Here is a 23,215-nt window from a genome sequence, read left to right as displayed (position 1 = left end):
AAGTAACAGGAATTTTTGGAATGCCAAAGAAATAACTGTCACATGAAACATCACGCAGACATGAAAATATCCTTGTTTTTATTCAACAAGCAAAGCTATATTGATACAAGCAAAGTTGGTCATTATCATTCCTATAACGCTACATGTGCCATGTGACACCATCATACATGTTGTAAATCAGTTCTCTTTAACCACATGTGCCTATCATTGACTACACATTAACCTGTGCTCTCCACTATTTAGATGAAGCAAAGCTTTAACCTTTTTTTAGACTGTTCACACACCTTTAGTTGACCTTTATCATCCCATTACTGAAACAAAGCTTGTTCTGTCATTTCCTTTGTTGTGACTCTGTTTATACAGATATACAGGATCTCGGGAGAAATCAAACATGGCTGTGATCGAGTGTAAGATGCTCTCTGGATTTATCCCAGTGAAGAGCTCAGTGAGAGAAGTAAGTCCCAGTTCTCTAGGGACCTGATAGTCCTTTACAACAGGAACATAATTGTAGTCCAGCTGTATTATTAATGTCAAAGAGGCTTTAGGATTCCTTTTGTGCATGTTGTGGGAATTTGCTTTCAGACTTGGGTTCCTTTTCACAGCTGGAGAAGAGCAAAACGATAAAGCGGAGTGAGATTCAGACAGACATGGTGACATTATACTTAGATGAGGTGAGTCACTTTAGAGTCCACTTGTCTTTCTCTGTTTGTCTAATTTCCTTGCTCTAACAGAGAAAAGTAGTACAAAGATATGACTATGAAGATTTTCATTCATCCAGGTCATGGTATATCTAGTAGAAGTCATTCTAGAGCAACTCAGCAAGTCCAGTTGCTCTAGACTACTAGATAAACCAAAGATAGTGAACTACCCAATATAAAAAGTAGTAAAATATGCCTTATTGTGATTTGCTATATTTATAAAGTCCATTATTTAAGAAGATGGATAAGTAATGTGATATTTTGGTGTGTCTCTCTCATGTTCCTCCAGCTGGGACATGAGCCTCTAAATCTCTTCTTCACGGTTGAACAAGACATTGTGGTGAAGAACCTAAAGCCGGCCACTGTGAAAGTCTATGATTATTATGAGACAGGTAAGGGGCATCCCTGGGGCTAAAAGTCTGTTTGGACTTGGAACATTGTGATTTGAATGCGACTCATGTACCAACAGTTGGCACCCAAGCAGGCCCGGATTTGTGGAAAGGCCACCTAGGCCCGGGCCTAGGGCGGCAGGATTTTAGGGGGCGGCATGCTGATCAACCACACCCACATTGGTTCAAAAACACTGGGGATACACTGGAGATACAATCATTTTCTAAATTGTCATGCGCCAATCCCCATTGCTCCTGTCCCGCTGGAGGGGACAGGGACGACGAACGGCAGTGGGCCTAGGGGCGACAACTATGTAAATCCGGCCCTGCACCCAAGCAGTAACAATTGGTAACCAATAAAATGTTTCTTTCACTGTTCCTTCTGCCGCTGGGTAAAGAAAAACATTGGCTGACTGGCCAGGTGCAAAGATGCCACTGTAGATAAATGAGCACCACTCACTCTACTCTTCTTGCTTAACTTCCAGGAGAAGAGGCAGTTGCCGAATACAACTCTCCCTGCAGCTCTGGTAACAACCTCCTACCAATGTTATTTCATGTATTTAGTGTAATTCAAACAAAGGAACAGACCCTATTGAATCATCTGGCATATGCTGGGAACATTTTTTCCCCATTATACGGTTCAGTGGGTGTCTACAATATGAGGCATTGTATTGTGCCATGCTACAACATATAGGCCTCCTGTTGTGGGTAAAACCCACATTGCCAATAAGCTCCCCATAGGGCTTTTTACAAATTCATTTCCCAGGTGAATAACGATGGTCCTACTTTGACAAAATCAGTGATGTTATTTATTAGGGATGCACCGAATCCACTATTATAAATTCAGCCGAACCCCCAAATCCTTTGCGAAATATTCAGCCAAATACCGAACCGAATCCAAATCCTAATTTGTATATTTTTACTTCCTTGTTTTATGACAAAAAGTCACGTAATTTCCCTCCCGCCCCTAATTTTTATATGCAAATTAGTATTCGGTTCGGCTGAATCTAAATCTTGCTGAAAAAGGCGAATAGTGGCCGAATCCCGAATCGAATCCTGTATTCGGTGCATTCCTTTTATTTATTGATTTATCTTCCACATCTAACCTATAAAACCATGTCTAGATCCATGCATAGAATTATTTCTGATCAAACTAGAGTTTTGAATATCATTTTCTTCTTTTTCTTTTACTCATCACACTGCATGAAGATTAGTATGGTAACGTAACTCTATGGGGTTTATTTATCAGAATTCAAATTTATCTCATTATTTTCTGAAATATACTCCGACCAAATCGGCACCGGTTATTTCCCCTTATTTATGAAAAATTGTACAAAAATTTGAATCGTATGAATTTTTCGGATTTTCCGTCCAAAAACCTGAAAACCACGAAATCTTTTTGCACAAAACCCAGTGCAGATCAGGATATCTTCAGGTCCACTCCCATTGACTTATATCCAACCTCGGCAGGTCTGAGATGCCGGATTTTCAGATTCAGACTTTTCCCATCCTCGGGGTATAATAAATCTAGAAAAATTCCAGATTTTCTTTCACTAAAAATTCGGATTTTATAGTAAAAAAAACTCAAATTTTTGGAGTTTTGAGGGCTTTAATAAATAAACTGAAGAAACTGTTCTACTCATCTACTGTCTCTTGCTCCTTAGATGAGGAAAAAGGCAACACAAGATGAGAACTCAACAAACACCATTCACAGATCCATAAAGTTGAGCGCAAACTGAGGAACGGATATATTTTAAATCCCTGGATTTTACGTTTGCAGATAATAAAATACATTTATTGTGTTCCTTTCTGTATGTGTCTATTTTATTTTGTGAAATGACAGATCTAGTCACAAAGTTCTCCAGGGCTGAATATTCAGTTCCTACATTGTAAGTATAACCAAGATATATTAAGAATTACATATGAAGCATTTGTGACCCAACCCTTAATCCACCTCCATAACATCCTTTCACAAACCCAAATAATCCATCCAAAATAGTTACCACTTTATGTTGCACATTTCCTCTTCTTGGACCCTCAGGATCAGGCTGTTCCATCTCAACAGATGAAGAAATTGGTAACTTTTACTACTTGTTTCATTTCCCCTCATTTTCCTATTGGTGCAACTGTAGAATTTAGGTTGCACAAAATTCATCATTCATCGGGCTGCACTAAATTCAGCTTATGGGGCAAATTTACTAACCTCCGAAAATTCGACAGCGACGGCTTCACTCACAGCGCAACACTTTGTCAGGCGTAGCTTCGCCATGGACAACGGTAATTCACTAAAATATGAAGTTGCATCCAGGGCGCCAAATCCTGCTAGTGTTACTGCGCCAAGTAAAGTGAAGTTGCACTAGCGTTGGCTAATTTGCATACAGCGGGAAGTTAAAATTCAATGGACGCATATGTTGCAGCAAATACATTACACTACTCAAGCCCAGGGAACCTTAATAAAATAAAATAAAGTTGTTATATTGCCCTACACATGAACCCACTCCAGTGTATAGTTTATGTTCCATATGTTAGGAAATGTAGGGGGAAGCCGGGTACCCCAACAAAGTTTTACACTATTTTTCAGCCTATCACCCTGAAAAATGAAAAGTCGCCAGCGTTTTTTGGGACTTAGAAAAATTTTCAACAATTTTTTGAGGAACTCCTATCGACTCTATTGCACTTCGCCTGGTCTGAGGCGGCGAAGGCAAGTCTGGCGCAAGAGGTAACGTTCAGTAAAATCTGCATCTTAGTGGATTTGCGTAGTTACGTCCATTCGCCAGAGCGCAAATTCGCCAGGCGCTAGGGAGCAAAGTACCGCAAGAGTCTATCTCCTTCACTAGTGAAGTTATGACGGCGACCGTTAGTAAATTGCTACCGAAATTACGTCACACTGGCGAGTTTTCACCCGCGTTAGTCACTTCGCCCTTTAGTAAATTTTCCCCCGAAAAATGAAGACCTCCCTAAAATCAAAACTGTCCTTCACACAAGGGGGTAGATTTACTGAAGGGCCGGTGACCGATTCGCACACATCGCGCCACTTCGACAGGCGCAAATTCGATACCACTATGCTAATTCACTAATATGCAACGTTGCGTCCTGGGCGCCAATCGCTGGCGACTTTTCACTAGCGTTATGTCGGCAGTACAAGCAATTTATAGTGAAGATGCGCTAGCGTTCGTTTGTGCCTAGCTTTGTGGACGTCTTAATTAGAGAAGTTGGTGCAAACGCTTGAATTTACCACTTTCTATTACAAATGTCCAGGGAACCTTAATAAAGACAAAAGAGTTAATATAATGCCCTACACATGAGCCCACTGGAAAATCAATGTTCCATATGTTATAAAATGTCTGGGAAAAAAAGTTCAAGTCAGGACTTTGAAGGCAATCCTGCTTAAAAAAAGGAAAAAATCGTCAGCGTTTTAGTGAATTTGCGGATCAATGACCATTCGCTTGAGCGAAAAGTTGCCCCTTTGCTAGCGAATTGTCGTCTGCGCCTGTTGGCGATGTCCCTGCGGATTGGATTTCTAGCAAATTTTCGCTAGCGACGGCCACTTCGCCCTTTAGTAAATCCGCCCCAAGGAATGTTCTGCTTCTGACCTTCCTCTCTCTTCTCTTCACATCTCTGTATCCCATCCCCAACTGCAAGACTTCTCTCGGACTTCTGCCTCTCTCTGGAAGTCTTCTCTTCCTTCCAAACCTACGCTCTCCAAGAACCCGCCTGGTGCAATTATGTGCAATTATCCGCTCAATTACTCTGGAATTAAGGAAAAATGCTGCATTGTGTATTAAAAAAAATGTAATTGACTTAATATATCCACTACTCATTCATCATTGGGGCACTGGGATTCCTCTCTATAACAGAAGTGACTGACATTGGATTGTAGTTGATCACTCACTGAGTCAGATAAAGCTGCAAAGGGACTTTCACCTCTATCTCTTGGTTATAACTGTCTGACCAACACTCACATATTTACTTTCCCTAGAGAGAGGGGACGCTCAGCAGATGGAGGAATGTACAGACTCTACTATTCCATACAGTAGTAGCCCTTACTTTATCTATAAATTATTTTAACTGTGTAAACTGTCCTGTCCTCCTAGTTAGTACAAACGTATTACTTGTACAGAGCAGTTGGGGCCTCACACTATAGCAGCTGTTTATTTTGGCTGGATTCCCTCTGTGGTCCCACCTCTCAGAGCCTTGAACTGGCCAGTCCAACAAATAGTTCTCATTCTGCAGTCATTGCTCTCTCTGCGTGTGACAGTCAGTTGTGTTGGAAGGAGGGTGAGCTGCTCATTTAAGTAGAACTGCAGTGTGTCTGGTGGGACAGAAGGACAGACAACACGGAGCTACAAACACAATGTTGCTAAGGGCCCTCCATGTGGGGCTCCTCCTGCTGCTGCAACTCTCTGCGACACTGGAGGCAAAGCTGTGAGTATCTCTATGGAGTTGGGGATGAAACTGTTGTGTTTGGAGAACTATATCTGAGCATTTGTTAGAGAATTTGTGTCTGACCAGTGTGCAGAATTGACTTTCATTGTGGGATTTTACCGTTATTTGCTTCTGAACTGTGATATTAGCTGGATATTTGCCCCTTATGTGAGCAGTAACCCATGGTGAACAATCTAAGGCTTGTATTTATCATTCCATAAAGAGCCGGCACTGATTGGTTGTAATGGTTTACTGCCCAGGTTTGAATTTGCAAAGTGCATTCTCCAGTTGAGAATTCAACCCTAAAGTTAAAAAAAACCCTACCCCCTACCTTACATAGACCCCCTGCCTCCTTCCCCCCAGCCTAAGTGTTACCCTGGGAAAATGCCCCCAACGTTTTACTTACCCCTCGGTGCAGATTCATGTCTAGCGGAGTTCACGGGCGCCATCTTCTTCTCTTTGAAAATCTTGGGAATGAGACCGGTGTAACAGCGCATGCGCAGCTGGAGCAATTTTCTGTTTCGCAACAACTGCGCATGCGCAGAAACTCACGAATATTGCAGCAGCGCCGGTCTCATTACGGAGATTACAGAAGCGGCTGAAGATGGCGCCTGTGAACTCCGATGCCTGAATCTTCCCCGAGGGGTAAGTATAAGTTTAGGGGCATTTGCCCAGGGTAACACTTAGGCTGGAGGGAGTGGGGGTCTATGAAGGGTAGGGGGGGTAGGGTTTTTTAACTTTTTTTTTAGTTTTTTAACTAGGGTTGAATTCTCCTTTAAGGGGCAGATTTATTAAGGGTCGAAGTGAAAATTCTAATTAAATTAAATTTGGATTTCAAGCTATTTTGTTGTGCACTTCGGCTAGGGAAAAGTCCAAATCCGATTCGAATTTGAAAAAAATGTAAAAATTCAAATATCGAAATGTATCATGTACTATATCTTCGACTTCGATGATTCGTCATCTAAAACCAGCCGAATTGCTGTACTAGCCTATGGGAGACCTCCTCCTATTTGGAGTCAATTGGTGGACTTTGAAAAATCAAAGTTCTTTTTTTTGGAAAAACTTTGAATCGAATTCCATCGGATGCGCTGTTACTTTGATTCGTATGATTCGAATTCGATCAAAAACCTTTTTTTTGTGATAAATTTCGATTTTTAATTCAAATTTCGAAGTTATGGGAGTTCAAAAAACTTCCATTACTTTGAAATTCAACCCTTGATAAATCTGCCCCTAAGTATATCAACACTCTCCTGAATATTGTACATATGTAATTGTGCATTTTGTAGACAGTGTCCTGCATTCAATTTCAGTGATGTGCCCAACGGTAGTAACTTGTGACCCTCCCACAGGCAATATGCAGTTATCTTCCCCGCAGAGATGGTCTTTCCTCGTTCTGAACAAGCCTGTGTGCACCTGGAGGGGGCGGAAGGAGAAAGCCAGATACAACTCACCCTACATATGGGCAAAAGTAACACAACGGTGATAGAGAAGTCATCCCAGCAGGAATCCTACTTCAACTGCGTTACATTTAAGGTACAATGTATAAAATGGCAGCCCATATATTTAAGTTTCCAAAACTAAGATTTTTTGAAAAATTCAAAACCTAAATGAAAAATTGTAGAAAATAAAACCATACCAAACTTTTACAGAAGCCAACGTGACCTGTGTTTTCAACGTTTCAATTATTTTATGTTGGGTTTGAAGCAAAATGTCATCAATGGAATGTGATTTTCATGGAGACAGAGGTTGTTTTCAAGACTCAACATTATAGAGTTGTTCCAATTTTGATTGTTTTTGATACAACATGCTAAAAATGTTTAATTGCAATTTTTATTTGTGATAGCGTTTAAATAGAAAATTCGGACTTCCCCATTTCATTATCTCGTGGAAACCAAAAAGTTCTTTGTTTGCTACTTCTACCATTGGGAGTTGTATTGTTTTGTTCCCCTTCAGATACAAGCAAGTTGCAATTGTGAAGAAGCCCCAATAACTAGAATTAGTAGCCCCCTATCCCTAAAACAGAAATATTACCTTTCAATTTTAAGACCAAAAGTTCACTCATCAAAGATATTTGATAAACCAACTGTTTATGAACTTGTTGTCATGGGCGAATAAATTCACCAGGTGCGAATTCGCTGCGAATTTCCGGGGATTCACCGTTGGCAAATAAATGTGCGAAACTGCAGCGAAAATTTGCTTCCGTCAAAAAATTTTGGATGCGCGTCGGAAAAATCCGCTTGCATCAAAACCAGCATGCGTCAACATTATTCGGACGCCCATTGACATTAACAACAGAGTCAAAATTGACGTGAGCGTCAGAATTGACGCGGGTGTCAAAATTGATGCAGAGTTTTCTTTGCCTTTTTAATTATTTCCCACAATCCTGCATTCATTTCCTAGTTTCTACGACATTTCAGTCCCCGCTAGGGATGAGCGAAATTTTTCATCAGGTTTCGACGCAAAAAAGAAACCCATTTGACGCCCATAGAAGCGAAACTGGTCAGATTCGTCCATCACTGGTCCCTGGCTCTTAAATTGCGGTTAAATGATGCTTCATTTTGGTTAAAAACGTGGCATAATGCCATTTATGCATCTTGAACTTATCGCTTGCTTCTTAAATGACCCCAGTATGCTTTATACCCTTTCGTTTTCTCTAGAGAATTAAGAAATTACAATTATAAGAACATTTCTTCGATGCAGGTGCCACCACCTACCCCTGAAGCGAATGAAGATTAACTCTTTTCTGATTCTGATTGCTGTTGGTTCCTTGACTATCCCAAGGGGCATATTTACTAAAGGGCGAAGTGACTAACGCAATAATTCGCCATAGTTACCGCTTTCAGGCACTTTGCCAATTTACTAATGGGCGCAGGCGTAAGTGAAAGAGACAGAAGCTAGCGATCATTCACACTCTATCACAGGCGGATTATCTCTCTGGCGATTGGACGTTACTCCACAAATTCAATAAGATGCGGATTTTACTGAACGTTACCTCTTCCGCCAGATTTGCCTTCGCCAGCTCAGACCAGTCGAAGTGCATTGAAGTGCATAGATCTTCCTCAATCTCCTGTTACTTACTGGCGTCTTTTCCTTTTTTCAGAGTGATCGGCTGCAAAAGTCCTTAAAATAGTTTTTGGGTAACCGGGTTCCCCCTACATTTTCTAACATATGGAACTTTAACTATACAGTGGGCTCATGTGTAGGGCAATATAACAACTCTATTGTCTTTATTCAGGTTCCGTGGACTTGTGTAATGTAATGTATTTGCCTATACGTCCATTCAACTTTATCATTTCCCACCATATGCAAATTAGCCTGAGCGAAGACCTCTAACGAAGTTGCGCTTGGCAGAATTGAACGCTAGCTCATCTTCACTTTGAATAAATACAGGTGCCGCCTCCATCAAAAGGGAAGAAAGAAGTGGCCACCATGCAGGTTACTATCCAGAGTGGAGGGGAGACAATAAGCAACAGCAGTAAAGTCCTGGTGAAGAGAGCAAGAACCAATCTTTTCATTCAAACAGACAAAGCTGTGTACAAACCAGGACAGACAGGTAAACTGCCATGGGGTGAGCTTCTTACAGACTCATCTTGGTGTTAAGGGTAAATAAACTTGAATACATAGTCATGTGTAGCTTCAGTTTTATTTATGTATACCTGAATCTCTCTTACTCATGCCAACCAACCATATACCATCATAAATCCAGCCAAAGCTAAGACCACAGCCATATAATAGACAAAAGTTGAGAACACAACAATTCCGCTACTGAAAATGATTCTATCAGGATATTAAAACCTTTAAATCAATATGAAATGGTATAATACCCTAAAAACTTGGGGACCCTATCCCACATGTTACATCATCCTATGCTTTTTTTAGATCTACTTATCCACACGGATATAGAGATGACCCAAAAGGTCTAACTGCCCCAGTGTCAAGGTGCATTATATTGGCCCTATATAAAACTCGAAAATCTGGAATTAAAAAATGGCTGGAATTTTGTCAACTCCCACTGCCTTCTACATGAACTCGCCAGCTTTAAGATGCCAAATTAATACATTTGAGTTTTTCCTGTTTTTTGTGCCTAATAAATACCCGACTTTGGAGTTTTTTGAAAATATAATTCTAATTAGAATCAGAATTTAATTTCAAACCTTGATAAATCACCCCCTAAAACTCACATATGAAAAACCTTAAAAAAGAAAACCTCAAAAAAGAAATTGGACTGAACATTGTATGTTTTGAAGCTTCCCGGGTTTAGCTGCCGAATATTTTCATGCAAACTTTGGAGATTTTTTTCAATTGCTAGATCTAAACAATTGGAGACAGTGAACTCATGTAATATTCTTTTTCTTTCCAGTGAGATTCCGAGTGGTTTCCCTTAATGAAAACCTCCAACCAGGAGAAGGTCAGGTAAGGACAGAAGTAAGAGGAGTTACAAGAAATTTGAGAACATTGTGGCAAAAAAATGTGATTGCAAATACATTCTTGAACTAGAAATTTTCAGGATGGAACAAAAAAAACCTCAAATGAAAATTTTGAATAACTAAAATCTTTCTTTATTAAAGATGACATTTGAGTGTTTTGTGGTTTTTGAAACCACAACTAATCTCACAAACTCTAAAACCACGATTGTCATTGAATTCATTAAAAGGTCCGAATATAAAAAGTATGAAAAAAAAGTGCTGAGCGATGCGCTAAAAAATATGAAAACCTCGAAAAATTCAAGAGGCATTGGGTACATGACATTGAACCAGCTTAAATAGGCATCTGTTCCTGGTGGGAGAATCTTTTTTAAATTCTCCTCTTATTTCTCTTTCTTGCAGGTTCCAACCATCGAATTACAGGTATGTATAATGAGATAAATACAATAGTGACTTATGCCTGACCTACAGCATCCGAACATTTGCTCTTCTCAAGGACCCAGGGAAGAACCGCATTGGCCAGTGGCTGAACACGAGTCTCCAACAAGGAATCGCTGAGCTCTCATTGCCCCTCTCTTCCGAACCCTCATTTGGAGAATATTCCATTCGTGTAAAGGACACTGTCCATGTCTTCAGTGTAGAAGAATATGGTGAGGAGCAGCTCAAACATATCTCAAATACAATTGACTTTATTCTCACAATTCTACACTTATTTCCACAGTTCTGCCCAGATTTGAGGTCATTCTCCAACTCCCCAGAGTGATTGCGGTTAACAGTAACCAATTCCCTGTTAAGATCTGTGCCAGGTGAGATCTGGGGAAATTCTTAGTTTGTCCAATATACACACAGCTGGGAAATTCATAATATTTTCCTTCCTTAAAGAAAGTGAACATCATAAATCACAATATACTATATATATAAAAATATGCCTTAGACGTAGCAGTAAAGCCCCATTTTAAATGATCTCAAGCATCATCTCCATTACATTACATCATCTCCATTACATTACATCATCTCCATTAGGAAATATTCCTTTTAGAAGTGAATTAAAATGAGCTCTTGTATCTGGGCTGCTTGATTTCCTTTGGTTATAAAAAAGGGAAAGTTTTAGAACTGCCAGAAACACCAGTCTAGGAAGTTTTTCTGGTGGATTTGTGGCCGAAAACGGCAGCTTTTTTGGATTTGTGGCATAAAATTGCAACTTTTTTGGATTTGAAGCCCGAAAATCATGAAATCTTTGGATTATTGAACAAAATCCAGTGCAGATCAGGATATCAAGTGGACATCTGCCATTGACTTCTACATGAGCTCTGATTTGGAGTACTTTTTTATTTGGACTTTTGACACTATCGGACTTTAATAAATCCTGAAAAAATTTAGGCTTTTTTTCTACGAAAAAGATTGTTTTTCCACCTTTAAAAGTCCGACCATAAAAAAAATGAACTTTGATAAATAACCACCTAAATCTATCTGAGCCAATCACACTGTCACACTAACAAGCCTTCTTAAGCCTTTCAGCTTATTTAATTGCCTACAAAATTCTTGATTTGAAAAATGGAATGTTCAGTCCAGTTATATCCAGCCACGTCTTAACCCGCACCCTACCCACTTTCTAACATATTTTTGCCCTATTAGAAATTCACATACAATTGATATTGGGATTCACAGGGAGTAGGAGCTGGAAATATTTCTGCATTATTTTGAATAAGTTGTGGGACTTGTTATGGAAGGCTTTGTGTTCCAACCTGCAGGTACACTTATGGGAAACCAGTGCAGGGAACCTATAAAGTCAATGTGTGCCGGAGGACTTACACGTATTGGTTGAGTCGGTATCCTCTGTGTGCTGATTTCACTGGAAAGGTGAGAAAAACATGGAGTGGAAGTATTATACTAGATATATTTATACCTTTAGTCATTTGGACTGGTCTTAGCGCAGAAGAAGGAGCCATTTAGTCATTGGCAGCAGGGAAGTCATGGCCTAGTCCATTTGCATGGGTAGTGGGTGGCCAGGAATATATTATTGTTGAGGGGCCAGGGAATATGAGTTATGTTCCTGATTTTACTTTACCAATAAATGGAGGGCTGTGGGATGGTTGCTCATAAGTTATATAGTTTTTAATAAAGTTAGGAAGACAATCTTCCAGCAAACAGATTTTGCCCCTAGTTTTATAAATAATGATATCATATAAATATATATATATATATATAGTTTTTATTATTGAAAGGGAAAATAAACCCCTCTGTTTGACATGAGCTCATTGAATTGGGTTAGTTAGTATGCTTGCACTGTAATTCAAATTCCCCCCTTCACGTTGTTCCATTGTAAAGTGATGGATTTTGGGACTCATAGTCCTTCATTTTCCATAGTAGGTGGCGCACAGATTCCCTGGAAAGCAGACTTAAAGTTCTAGAATTCATCACTTCACGATGAAACAAGGCAAGGTAGGACTTGCATTACACTGTAAACCTGTTGCTGTTGAGAAATTGATTCCTTTCAGTCTTTGGAATCATAGTTATATAAGTTGAGTTGAAAAAGACCAAATTCCATCAAGTTCAACCCCAAAGAAACCCCAGTGCACTTTATACACATACTTATACAGACCCATCTATACTCACATATAAGCTATATATTCCAATATCTATACTAACTGACTGTAGATCTGAAGAGTCATAGTTACATAGTTAAGTTGGGTTGAAAAAAAGCCACATGAAGGGGATGGACATGCCACACAGTTATCATCAGCTGGTTCCTCAGTTGAAAAGTATGAAGAGTATAAAAGTATGAAAAGTAAGTATGAAAGTATGACATGCAAAGTAACAATTCAGAAATTAAATCTCTGTTTTATCCCTGCTCTCATCAAACAGTTGACGTCCCTGTGATATTAAGGGTCCCAATGCTTCTTGCTTCTGATACCTTTTTGGCATGGCCTCCATGCCCGGACTGGTCATCTGTGGGTTCTGGCAAATGCCAGAGGGGCTTGCATAAGATGCCATAGAAAGTCAGTATTTAGTGGGCTGGTGGGGAGCTGATTGGGCTTCTGTGTACCTAAAATGCCAGGGCCTATTTTGACTCCCAGTCCAGACCTGATGGCCTCCTTGTACCTGATAAAAGCCCCAGCTGTCCCAGTTCACTTGAATACATTAAAAGCATGTTTCTTCTTAACAAACTCAACACCAACACTTCTATCAAGCCATAGAGGTTTTTCTTTGCAACATATTTCCTTGCTTACAAGGGGAATACATTGACATATATATTTACTAAGCAAAATTTTAAGCAGGACTTGTCACCCAGACTTAATAACCTGTATAATAAAAGTCTTTTTCAAATTAAACATGAAACCTCAAATCTTTTTTTATTAAAACACTCCATTCATACCCATTTTAAAGTTATTTCAAAAGCTTATCTGTCAATTAGCCATTACCTGCCCCACCTCTATGACTTATACTAATTCAATAATATCCCTTTTGAGCATTGAAGAGCAAAACTTCATGACAAATTTAAGATTACCCTTTGGCAAAATCCAAATAGATCGAATCTACTGCAACCCCACTGTCCAACTTCTTACTAACCTCATTATAAAAAGCAATCAAATTTGTCTGAAATTACCTATCCTTCATAAAGCCATGCTAATTACTGAATGTGATCCCTTAACAAGCCTTCAAATAATTTGCCCACCACAGATGTCAAACTTACTGGCCTATAATTGCCAGTCTGAGATCATAATCCCTCTTTAAATAAAGGAATAACATCAGCTTTCCTCCAATCTTTACCATACCATATGGAGTCTGAGAAATAGAGGCCTGACTAAATGTGAATTAAGTTCTCACAGTACCGAGGGGGTATTCCATCTGACCCTGGTGCCTTGTTTGCATTCATTTTGAGTAAATCTTTATGTACCACATCATGTATCGACCACTGGCTTGATTGATGAGCTCAGTCATCAGTGTCCCTATGAGGGGGTCTTGAAACTTTGGCTTATTAATTATATACACCCTAGAACATTTTTGGCCAGTGCTAGCAGGTCAGCCCCTCTATAGCTACTTTTACAATGAAATACTACTTGTCCTTATACCCATTTCTTTCCCTCAGCTGAATGAGACCGGCTGCTCCACATTGGATGTGAGTTCTTCTAACTTCCGTCTCCAGTTTAGGTTTTGGCAGATTAGCCTGGAGGCAACTTGCTTGGTTACAGAAGATGGGACAGGTAACATTGACCACAAAAAATGGTGTATAATGAAGGAATACTTTAAATCAGGGGATGTAAAACTGAAGTTTCCCTGCAAACACAAACAATTCGCTGAGGTTTCTCACATCTTTCCTAAACAGAACAACATCAGAACTGTCCTCTTCTTTTCTTCTGAAATCTGCTCCCAACACTCAAAAGAACTGACTAGCAGGCGGTGCTGTTGTTACAACATTTTTAATGAACAGTTTACATTTTTCCATATATCTTGCAGTCTGCTAAGAAAATAATATATGTAAATTGCAAAAGTGCCTAGTGCAATTTTACACTAATTTGTTTTGAAGGCTTATATTACCTTTACATATTCTATTTATATTCTATTTTTCAAGGCTTCTTACAGTGACTCTTGGAAGAGAATCTGGTTAACTATCTTCTCTTTCCCCAGATGATATGAGAAACCAACAAGGAGCAATTAAGAGTGAAGCGAAAACTATTTTTTTAGCATACTGTACACTATTCAACATAGTTTGGTCACACATCTCTATCTCTTCTCTTTCTATTACAGGAATTGAGATTTCTGCATCTGGTAAATCCAAAATTTCAACCAAACTCACCATTGTGAGCTTTTTGGATGTAGACAATACTTTTAAGCCTGGGATTCCATACAGAGGGACAGTAAGACTCTCCTTTTATACACAGCTTACAATTGTAGAATGTAACAGATTATGATTATGGGATGAGATTCCAGCTAAATTTCTCATGGAACAACTGGGCATGACTTATCTTAACATTTTGAGAGGTGTGCTATATGATCTCTGAAAAGCAAACACTTCTTTGGTGAGTTGTCTGTTGGAAACCTAACTTTCCACCTTGCCACTTCTGCAGGTGAGGGTTGTAGATGCCAGTGACACCCCCATCCCAAAACAGTTAGTTTATCTGATCAATGCAGGAGGGCTGGTGAACCAGACGTTGGTGACAGATGAGAATGGGCTTGCTCCCTTCAAGCTGGAGAACACAGCAGAGTGGAAAGGAGAGATATACCTGATGGTATGTAAGATGCCAATGGACATGTGATGTTGACCTGTATATGATAAGATACAAGTTCCTCTCCCTGACAGGATAAACTTTCCTTACTCCTCATCAAAATATCCCATCCCTAATTAGTTAATACATTTTCCATGGAGTCTAATTTCCAGATATTTTAGATTTTAGATTTTTCGCTTCTTACATCCCTTTTCCTTTGTTCCTCTCCCTGCCAGTACTCAGTGAGATACAGCAAGCTTCTCCCCAAACACCAATGTTAGCCAAAAGGATTCTTTTAATGTATATTTATGATGGAATGTATCACTTCAAACTAATCTGTGCTCTAGCTGCTAAGACCACTTCCAACTTGTAATGAGAGATGAAGGTGTTGGTCAATGACCATAAAGCTTCCTGCAGATCACCTCTAAGGAGGTCCATGCTTCAGTTGCCCAAGAAACTGCCTGCACTCAACCCCCTGGTTGAATACACTCTTAACCTTCTGGGCCCTTGTGACAAATATATTTTCTTAACTCAATGAGATGGTGGCACTTCATGTTGCTTCACCCTTCTTTCTGCCTGTGGGTCACTTTTAAGGCTTTTAGCTCCTAACTAACCTCATTGTTAAAGGCTGGCATAGACAATTCAGCATTCAAATGGAATTTGGAAATAATGTGATATTACAATGATAATGGATGCTGAGACGTAGGCTGAAATTGATGACACCCTGGATTTGAGGGGGCTGAAACTCAAATGAGGCCAGGAGAGCTAAGAAGCAACAGAAATGCCAAATCCCTCACTATGTGGATCAATCAATTAACATCAAACCTTCCCTAGAATTGGTCTTTGGGGCAGGAAAAGTCTCATCCTTGAGATACATTAAAGGCAGGCCCAAAGAGTGGAAAATTGAAGAAAAGAATAAAAAAGACACAGAGGTTAGACTAAATGACTAAATAGGAGTAGGTTGTTCTGCTGAGGGTTGACAATAATTTCATTGTATTTAATATAAAAAAAAATAAAGAGTAACTTCAAGTTCCCCTTGTATTCCACTGTCTGTATGATTTTATTTAAAGGAAAATGTCATTGCCATGCAGGTAAGGAGAAAAGAGGATACAATTAGATGAGGAAAATCATCTATAGAGATATATCATGATAGGAATTTCCCCTACTGTAGGATACTATGCCCAAGGCTTATACCACTGTGAATAGTAAAGCAATTAGAAAGTAATACTGATTATCCTCATGTTGTATTGATTAGCTGTGTTTTTACTTTGTTCCCTTCACAGGCTGAGACACTGAAGGAAAAGCCTGATCCTGCTGATTTCTATAAATACCTTACGTATGGTTCAGCAAACCTTAGAATCAGACGCTTCTATTCCCGCAGCAAGAGTTTCATAAAGATTCACGCCCAGAAGGGGGAGCTCCCATGTCAGGGGCAAAAAGAAGTCTGGGTGGAATATCTTATCAAGCGCACTAGGCTTGGAAAACGGGCAAAACACTTGGAGTTACACTACCTGGTAATGGGCACTGCGATGGTATTGGCAAAAAAAACCACAGGCAGATCAAATTGACCATAATGGTACATATGGTACATGGGATATCAAAGGAGCAAACCTGATTGATGCATTTAGTGCAAAATATACATAAAAAAAATATTATTAAAAAACAAAAAATTCACTTGGGGTTAATGTAGAGATGGATGGTTTGTATGTGTGTGTATCCCATTTTTCCTCTTCATTAAGGTTATCACCTCACCCTTTCAGAAGACGACACTTATTGATCCATTACTCATTACTCATGCATCCGACTTGCAGCATGTCTATTTAATGTGTCCTCTTTTAAAGGGGTGCGAGGGTACCCCTATATTACATTCATTTCAGAGCTGCTTAGGAGAACATTGCTATAACTAAATTAATATGTATTTTTCAGGTAGTTTCCAAAGGTGCAATAAAGCATTCTGACTTTTTGGAAGTTCCAATAAATAAGGAAGAGGAAGGTGAGAGTAGTTATTTATTATTTTTGTTTTTACCAAGAAAAACCAAAAATCCACCTTCAAATACCTACCAATTTTTAGATTCTATGGTTTTTGGAAAAAAAAATCTAACTTGCCTTCAGTCTTTCCTTATTTTGCCTTTGCAAACCCTGACTATTGAATATGTTCTGGCTGTTATAGTCATATACTGTAGAGCTGATGGGCTGCACTTAGCTCTGAATCCATGGAATACTGAAGCCTGTTCTCCTCTCTCTTCCCATGATTCAGTCCAGAGGGGCGAGGTCCCCATCAAACTCAGACTCAGTACCGACTTCTCTCCAACTCTTCGAGTTCTAATCTACATTTTACTCCCTGGTGGAGAGATGGTGGCGGATACAGCAGCATTCAAGCTACAAAAATGTTTTAGGAATAAGGTAAGTGACAATAAGAAATTTGATGAAAACTCATAATTTAGTCATTCAAACTAGTGCTTGGCTGATGGTATAACTGGGGTCCTATCAACAAGATAGTACTGTAAAAATTCAAATTTTTGAAATATAATTCAAAAATGAAATATTTATTTTCAAACAAATAAGCAATATAAATGATTCCATATAAAACTATAAACTATTCTATGCATTGTAGATTTGCAGTCTGTTTGGTTCTAGGACCTATTTTGAGGTCCAACCTTTGGTCAGGGCTCTACATACGTAGGTCATAACAAAGCTACATAAAAAAAAGTTGCTATACAAATACATTCAGCCACAGTTCCAAGAGGACCGGGGTATTGGATGGGTCATTATGACTATTCTCCTGAAATGTGTCTCCTGCACATAGACCTGGAACTAGAGCTATTGACTAAAAAAACCAGACATGCCCAGGGGCATTGCTACATGATGTAAACCCTGCAACAACAGTTACCATAAGTCCAATTAGTTTCTAGAAGGGTTTCAAAAGAAATAATAAATTACCATTACACATTTTTGATAAGACACAAGGCATTGGCCAAATTTCCTGGGCATCATGCCCCATGTTTGTAGGCCTAGACTTCTAGATATACTGGCAGATACCTCAAATTATAGAGCTTGGATGCAAAAAGTAGAAATACATTTGAATGGTCATCTAACAAAATGAAGCGGTGGCAGGATGAACGGTTGATAGTGTGAAAAGCTGAGCTCTTTATAACTATTAGTTGGAGATGTTGGCTTGGCCTTGGCAGTGAGAACGTAATTTGAGAGTCATGTGGATTCTGTGCATTTTGGTGAGTGTGGTGAGCATGGCTAAATGTGTAGGGGCTACAGTAAGCACCAGCACATGGTTAAACACCAGTCTCTTATCCTGAAGGCTGTAGGAAGTAGAAAAGTGGTCAGGTGACAGTATAGGGGTGATTAGTGCAGTTTTTAGGGAGTGGGATTATTAATTGAAAGAGTGAATATCTGGGTTGGGTTAAATCTGAATGCTTTGTCTTCCTGTCCAGATATCAGTTGGGTTCTCCCCAGATGAAGTTCTACCAGGATCAGATGTTTCCCTACGAGTTCAGGCAGATGCCGGGTCCCTCTGTGGCCTGAGAGTGGTGGATCAGAGTGTGGTGCTAATGAAACCTGACAAAGAACTGACAGCTGATAAGGTAAGATATATTCTTATCTTTATCTGGAATCAAGCCTAAGAGATGCATATGTACAGGTATGAACATTCACTTGCCTGGATGCAGCTGATTAAACGGCACCAACCAATTCAAGCATTACTCAAGGTGCTGTAAATAACAAATTGAATAACAGGTATCTTTCCTCAACTATTGACTATGAAATAAGGGGCAGTACACAGGTGTTATTGAAATCTTTACAAAATGTAGTGTACTCAAGTCCCAGTACATTGTACTTACCACTTGATCAATATAAATGTTGTAGGTACAGGTCTTCTCTGCACTTGTGTTCATAAATGACCAGTAAAGTAAAGGCAGGCAGAAAAGTCTACAGTCTATGGCTAAGTGTTACATGAAATGCGTAAGGCTGTGGAAGATTGCCTTCATCTGAGTGCCTGCTCAACAAATATTTGGTTCACAAAAGTCTACAGTGTTAGGCACAGGTCACTGGGGTTATAATTTCCATGGTTTATCAGAACTAGAACCGAGCTTAGAACTTTCAGGTTACCCAAGGCAACTACAATAGGGACAGCAGTAAACTAGCTTGTAACCGGCCTCTGTCTCCCTGTTTTCCAGATTCATGGTCTCTTCCTCTCCCCTGAGCTTGGAGATGATGATGATGATCGAGCCTATGAATACATCTGTCCATCGCATAGTAGACTTTCCAGACGCTTTAGAGCAGAGAAAGTTTATGTTTTCAGTCTCTTTGAGGTACTAGGCTTAACATTTAGAACAGTTTGTGACATGGAACAACTATTGGCTTCTACCTGTGCTCCTTTTGATTTCAGAACTTGCGACTAAAAATCATCACCAGCGCTGACATTATGAATCCTGAGAAGTGTCCATATGATTATTTTATTAAGAGAAAGTATGAAGTACAAACTCAAGACCGCTCAGCTGGTGAGACCATTTATACATTTTATATATCCTCACTTCATAATCATAACTAGAAATCAAGCAGGGCTGCTGCTTACTGGATAGACTGGTGAAACCCCAAATGGATAGTTATTGTAAAAAATCAGACTATTTAGTTATATAGCTTTAATTGTGCACCCCACCAGACCAGGACAATCTGTATATAAACTCCAGCTGTAAGGTGCCATAGACAGTCAATCACTGCCACCCTTATTGGCACAACAAGAAACCGACTCATAGGCATCCCCAGTCAGCAATGACCTTTATTTGTAGGGTAATTCAGCCCATTATAAAGCAAAATATGACTTTTTACAGTGTGCCTTGAGCACCAACTTTTAATAAACAGTAACACATTTGTTTATTCTGTTACCTGTGCAGAATTGAACTACCACGTCCATTGGATACCCCGCAATGCAAGGGTAGTTAGACCTATTGTGGTCCCAGAAGCAGAGATCCCAGAAGCAGAGTCTGAGTCAGTTGAAATGATCCGATCCTACTTTCCAGAGACATGGATATGGGAGCTGCTACCTGTGGGGTGAGTGCCAGGGGATATAGGGAATGAATAATGCAATGACTCAGAAGTGGAGGGTTGAGATAAAGCAGACTTGCAGTACATGGGGCAGAATATAAGACTTTATATAATATTTGTTCTTTTAAAGGGGAAGTACAGTCTAAAGTATAATAAGGTTGGGAATGCTGTATTTTGTATACTAAACATAATCATGAACTTACTGTATCACATACCAAATCAAAAAAATGATTTATGCTTTCAACGTTGGCCACAGGGGGTCACCATCTTGTAACTTTGTTAAACATCTTTGCAAGACCAAGACTGTGCACATGCTCAGTGTGATCTAGGCTGCTTAGGGATCGTCAAAAATAAACTATAAAACTATAGTAGTACTGCCCCCATGGCTACACAGCAGCTTGTTTATATAAACTATAGTAGTACTTATCTGTTATCTACTGTGTATCCTGTGCTTGAATGGCTGCCCCCATGGCTACACAGTTGTTTTTTGGTGAAAAGAAAGAATGGAGTATACCTATTTATTTACTTCATATAAAATAGGTGGCATTAAATATATGGTTTCTCCATAAATGACCTACTGTAATGTCTACAAGTTACTTTCTATGTCTGTGTCTTCTTTTTTCATCACCCTCTTCCTCAGTGAGTCTGGTACAACAGAGCTCCATCACTCAGCCCCAGACACCATCACAGACTGGAATGCTGGAGCTTTCTGTATGGGACCCAGTGGATTTGGCATCTCCCCACCAACCTCCCTTCGAGTCTTCCAGCCCTTCTTTGTGGAGCTCACTCTGCCGTACTCTGTGGTGCGAGGAGAGTCTTTCACTCTCAAGGCCTCTGTCTTTAATTACCTAAGGGAATGTATGAAGGTACCTAGAAAATATATTTTCTTTTCATAAGGAACCATGTATACCATAAACCACAACAAAACCACCATATGCAGCTGCAAAGGTCCCCATTCCCTCCAGAACAACATCAAATGACCCTTTTAAAGCCATTGTGCTCCATGCCTCGTCTACAAAGTAATGCACCCCCATACCATCACCAATGTCCAGGCTCCCCATGCTGTGTGCACTAAGGTAGCCCCATACTGATACTGACTTTTGAACTGTGGAATGATAGCAAGCTGGATAGCCATTCTTCTCTTTAGCCCAGAGGACTCAGAGTCTATGATTTTCAAAAACAGAATTTCAAATTTTGATTGGTGAGACCACTGGAAATTTTTAAACCAAGAAAAGCATCAAGGCCAAGAAGAAGCATCAGTGTTTCTGGGTTGCGTTTCTGTGGTTTCAACTTTGCATGGTACAGGTGTAACTTTTGTGGGGGCAACAGCAAACTGTATTCCCAGACAATGGATTTGGGGAGTATTCCTGAGCCCATGCACTGATTTCCATTACAAAACCGGTCTGTTTTTAATGCAGTGTTGCCTGAGGGTCTGAAAATCATGGCACCCAATATTGGCTTTTAGCCTTGTCCCTTGGATTCTCTGAATCATTTAATGATATTATGTACTGTAGATGATGATATCCCTAAATTCTTTGCAGTTTTACTTTGTGGAGCAGTATTATTAAATTGTTGTAATATTTGCTTGCGAAGTGTGTCATAGAGTGGGGTACCCTCCATTTTTACTTCTGAGACCCTCTCCAGGATCCTCTCTATTTAGCGTTGCACAACTTTTCCAGTCTTTTATTTCCACTCGGCCAACCTTTTGTCAAACATCTTGCTGAATTTAAGGTAAAAATGAGCAGTTATTTTTCAGAAAACAATCAGCGATACAATCTAATTTCTCACCTTCAGGAGGGTATAGATAAATTCACAAAGCATCACATTCTCTGTCCATTTACTGTATATTTTACACAGCATTTTTTTTAAAAATGAAATTGATCTATTCATTTTAATAACAGGTTCAGACCTCCCTGATGCCATCACAAGAGTTAGAGGAGGAACCATGTACTGACTGTCAGTTTAGCAGCTGTGTCTGTGCAGAGGAAAGCAAGACCTTCTACTGGAACCTTAAAGCCTCCAACCTGGGTGAGATGTCAACCTACAATGAGGTTCTGTTTGGCAGTGCACCTGGTTTTTATACAACCAAAACTTGCCTCCAAGCCTAGAATTCAAAAATAATCACCTGCTTTGAGGCCACTGGGAGCAACATCCAAGGGGTTGGAGAGCAACATGTTCCTCACGAGCTACTGGTTGGGGATCAGTGGTGTAAAACATACTTACTGGGTCTGTTGTATTGGAGCTGGTTGTCTTTCGTAATGTCATTGCAGAGTTCCACTGTTACATTACTCTTCTCTCTGCTTTCTTTTCCCATTTCAATTTTTTCAACATTTTCATTGGGTTTTTTTTCTCTTGTTGTCACCAGGAGAGGTGAATGTCACGGTAAAGACAGAGGCTCTGGATACTCAGGACTTGTGCAATAATGAAATCCCTATTGTCCCTAAGCAGGGGAGATCCGACACTGTGATTAAGCTTCTACTGGTGCAGGTGAGTCTCCTGGAAAGCTGTGGCCTTTAGAAAATGTCAAGATCCTGAAATGTACAACTGTAATTGAAGAGTCCGGTTGTTTCCTTGTTTGTGACATATTGTATAAACTACGTAAATACAACATAATTCTATCAATAGATCCATTTTAACTGATTAATATACACGTTTTTTTCTCAGCCAGGAGGAGTACTGGAAGAAAAATCTCATAATTCTCTGCTCTGCAGCCAAAATGGAGAAGGTACAGTGTGCATGGGATAAAGATGGGTCCGATGAAGAATATGTTTAAGGGATTCTGTCATGATTTTTATGATGTAGTTTTTTTTTCTAAATGACACTGTTTACACTGCAAATAATTCACTGTACAATATAAAATGTCATTCCATAACTGAATGTGTCTCAGTGGGACCTGGATTTTGCTATTGAGTGTTGTTCTTAGATCTACCAGGCAGCTGTTATCTTGTGTTAGGGAGCTGCTATCTGGTTACCTTCCCATTGTTCTGTTGTTAGGCTGCTGGGGGGGGGAGAGAGGG

The 23,215-nt window shown here is 39.6% G+C and overlaps 2 protein-coding genes across 4 annotated transcripts in view; both read left to right on the top strand.

Moving 5' to 3' along the window:
* The window catches only part of LOC108697325 (alpha-2-macroglobulin), a 28,541-nt gene extending 25,649 nt beyond the window's left edge, over nucleotides 1–2,892 (top strand). Inside the window, exons 32-36 of the mRNA XM_041570820.1 lie at nucleotides 364–454; nucleotides 603–671; nucleotides 988–1,090; nucleotides 1,573–1,614; nucleotides 2,752–2,892. Of these exons, the coding sequence (XP_041426754.1) occupies nucleotides 364–454; nucleotides 603–671; nucleotides 988–1,090; nucleotides 1,573–1,614; nucleotides 2,752–2,777 (331 nt within the window). The 3' untranslated portion in view covers nucleotides 2,778–2,892. The remainder of the gene's footprint in view (nucleotides 1–363; nucleotides 455–602; nucleotides 672–987; nucleotides 1,091–1,572; nucleotides 1,615–2,751) is intronic.
* A 2,411-nt stretch (nucleotides 2,893–5,303) lies between these two features.
* Nucleotides 5,304–23,215, top strand: part of MGC68875 (uncharacterized protein) — a 29,199-nt gene continuing 11,287 nt past the window's right edge. For 2 of the 3 annotated variants that reach the window (XM_041570352.1, XM_041570351.1), the window contains exons 1-22: nucleotides 5,304–5,512; nucleotides 6,862–7,045; nucleotides 8,903–9,065; nucleotides 9,873–9,925; nucleotides 10,339–10,359; nucleotides 10,433–10,586; nucleotides 10,658–10,742; nucleotides 11,688–11,796; nucleotides 14,027–14,141; nucleotides 14,686–14,795; nucleotides 15,006–15,167; nucleotides 16,427–16,657; nucleotides 17,070–17,136; nucleotides 17,401–17,546; nucleotides 18,590–18,739; nucleotides 19,331–19,465; nucleotides 19,543–19,654; nucleotides 20,048–20,204; nucleotides 20,839–21,064; nucleotides 22,100–22,226; nucleotides 22,564–22,685; nucleotides 22,863–22,923. In XM_041570352.1, the coding sequence (XP_041426286.1) occupies nucleotides 5,442–5,512; nucleotides 6,862–7,045; nucleotides 8,903–9,065; nucleotides 9,873–9,925; nucleotides 10,339–10,359; nucleotides 10,433–10,586; nucleotides 10,658–10,742; nucleotides 11,688–11,796; nucleotides 14,027–14,141; nucleotides 14,686–14,795; nucleotides 15,006–15,167; nucleotides 16,427–16,657; nucleotides 17,070–17,136; nucleotides 17,401–17,546; nucleotides 18,590–18,739; nucleotides 19,331–19,465; nucleotides 19,543–19,654; nucleotides 20,048–20,204; nucleotides 20,839–21,064; nucleotides 22,100–22,226; nucleotides 22,564–22,685; nucleotides 22,863–22,923 (2,761 nt within the window). In that variant the 5' untranslated portion in view covers nucleotides 5,304–5,441. 3 annotated transcript variants of the gene reach the window in all.

Source organism: Xenopus laevis, chromosome 7S, assembly GCF_017654675.1.
Source record: "Xenopus laevis strain J_2021 chromosome 7S, Xenopus_laevis_v10.1, whole genome shotgun sequence".
Taxonomy (NCBI): domain Eukaryota; kingdom Metazoa; phylum Chordata; class Amphibia; order Anura; family Pipidae; genus Xenopus; species Xenopus laevis.
The sequence above is the reverse complement of the archived record's forward strand: the minus strand, read 5'-3'. Positions and strand labels throughout refer to the sequence as shown.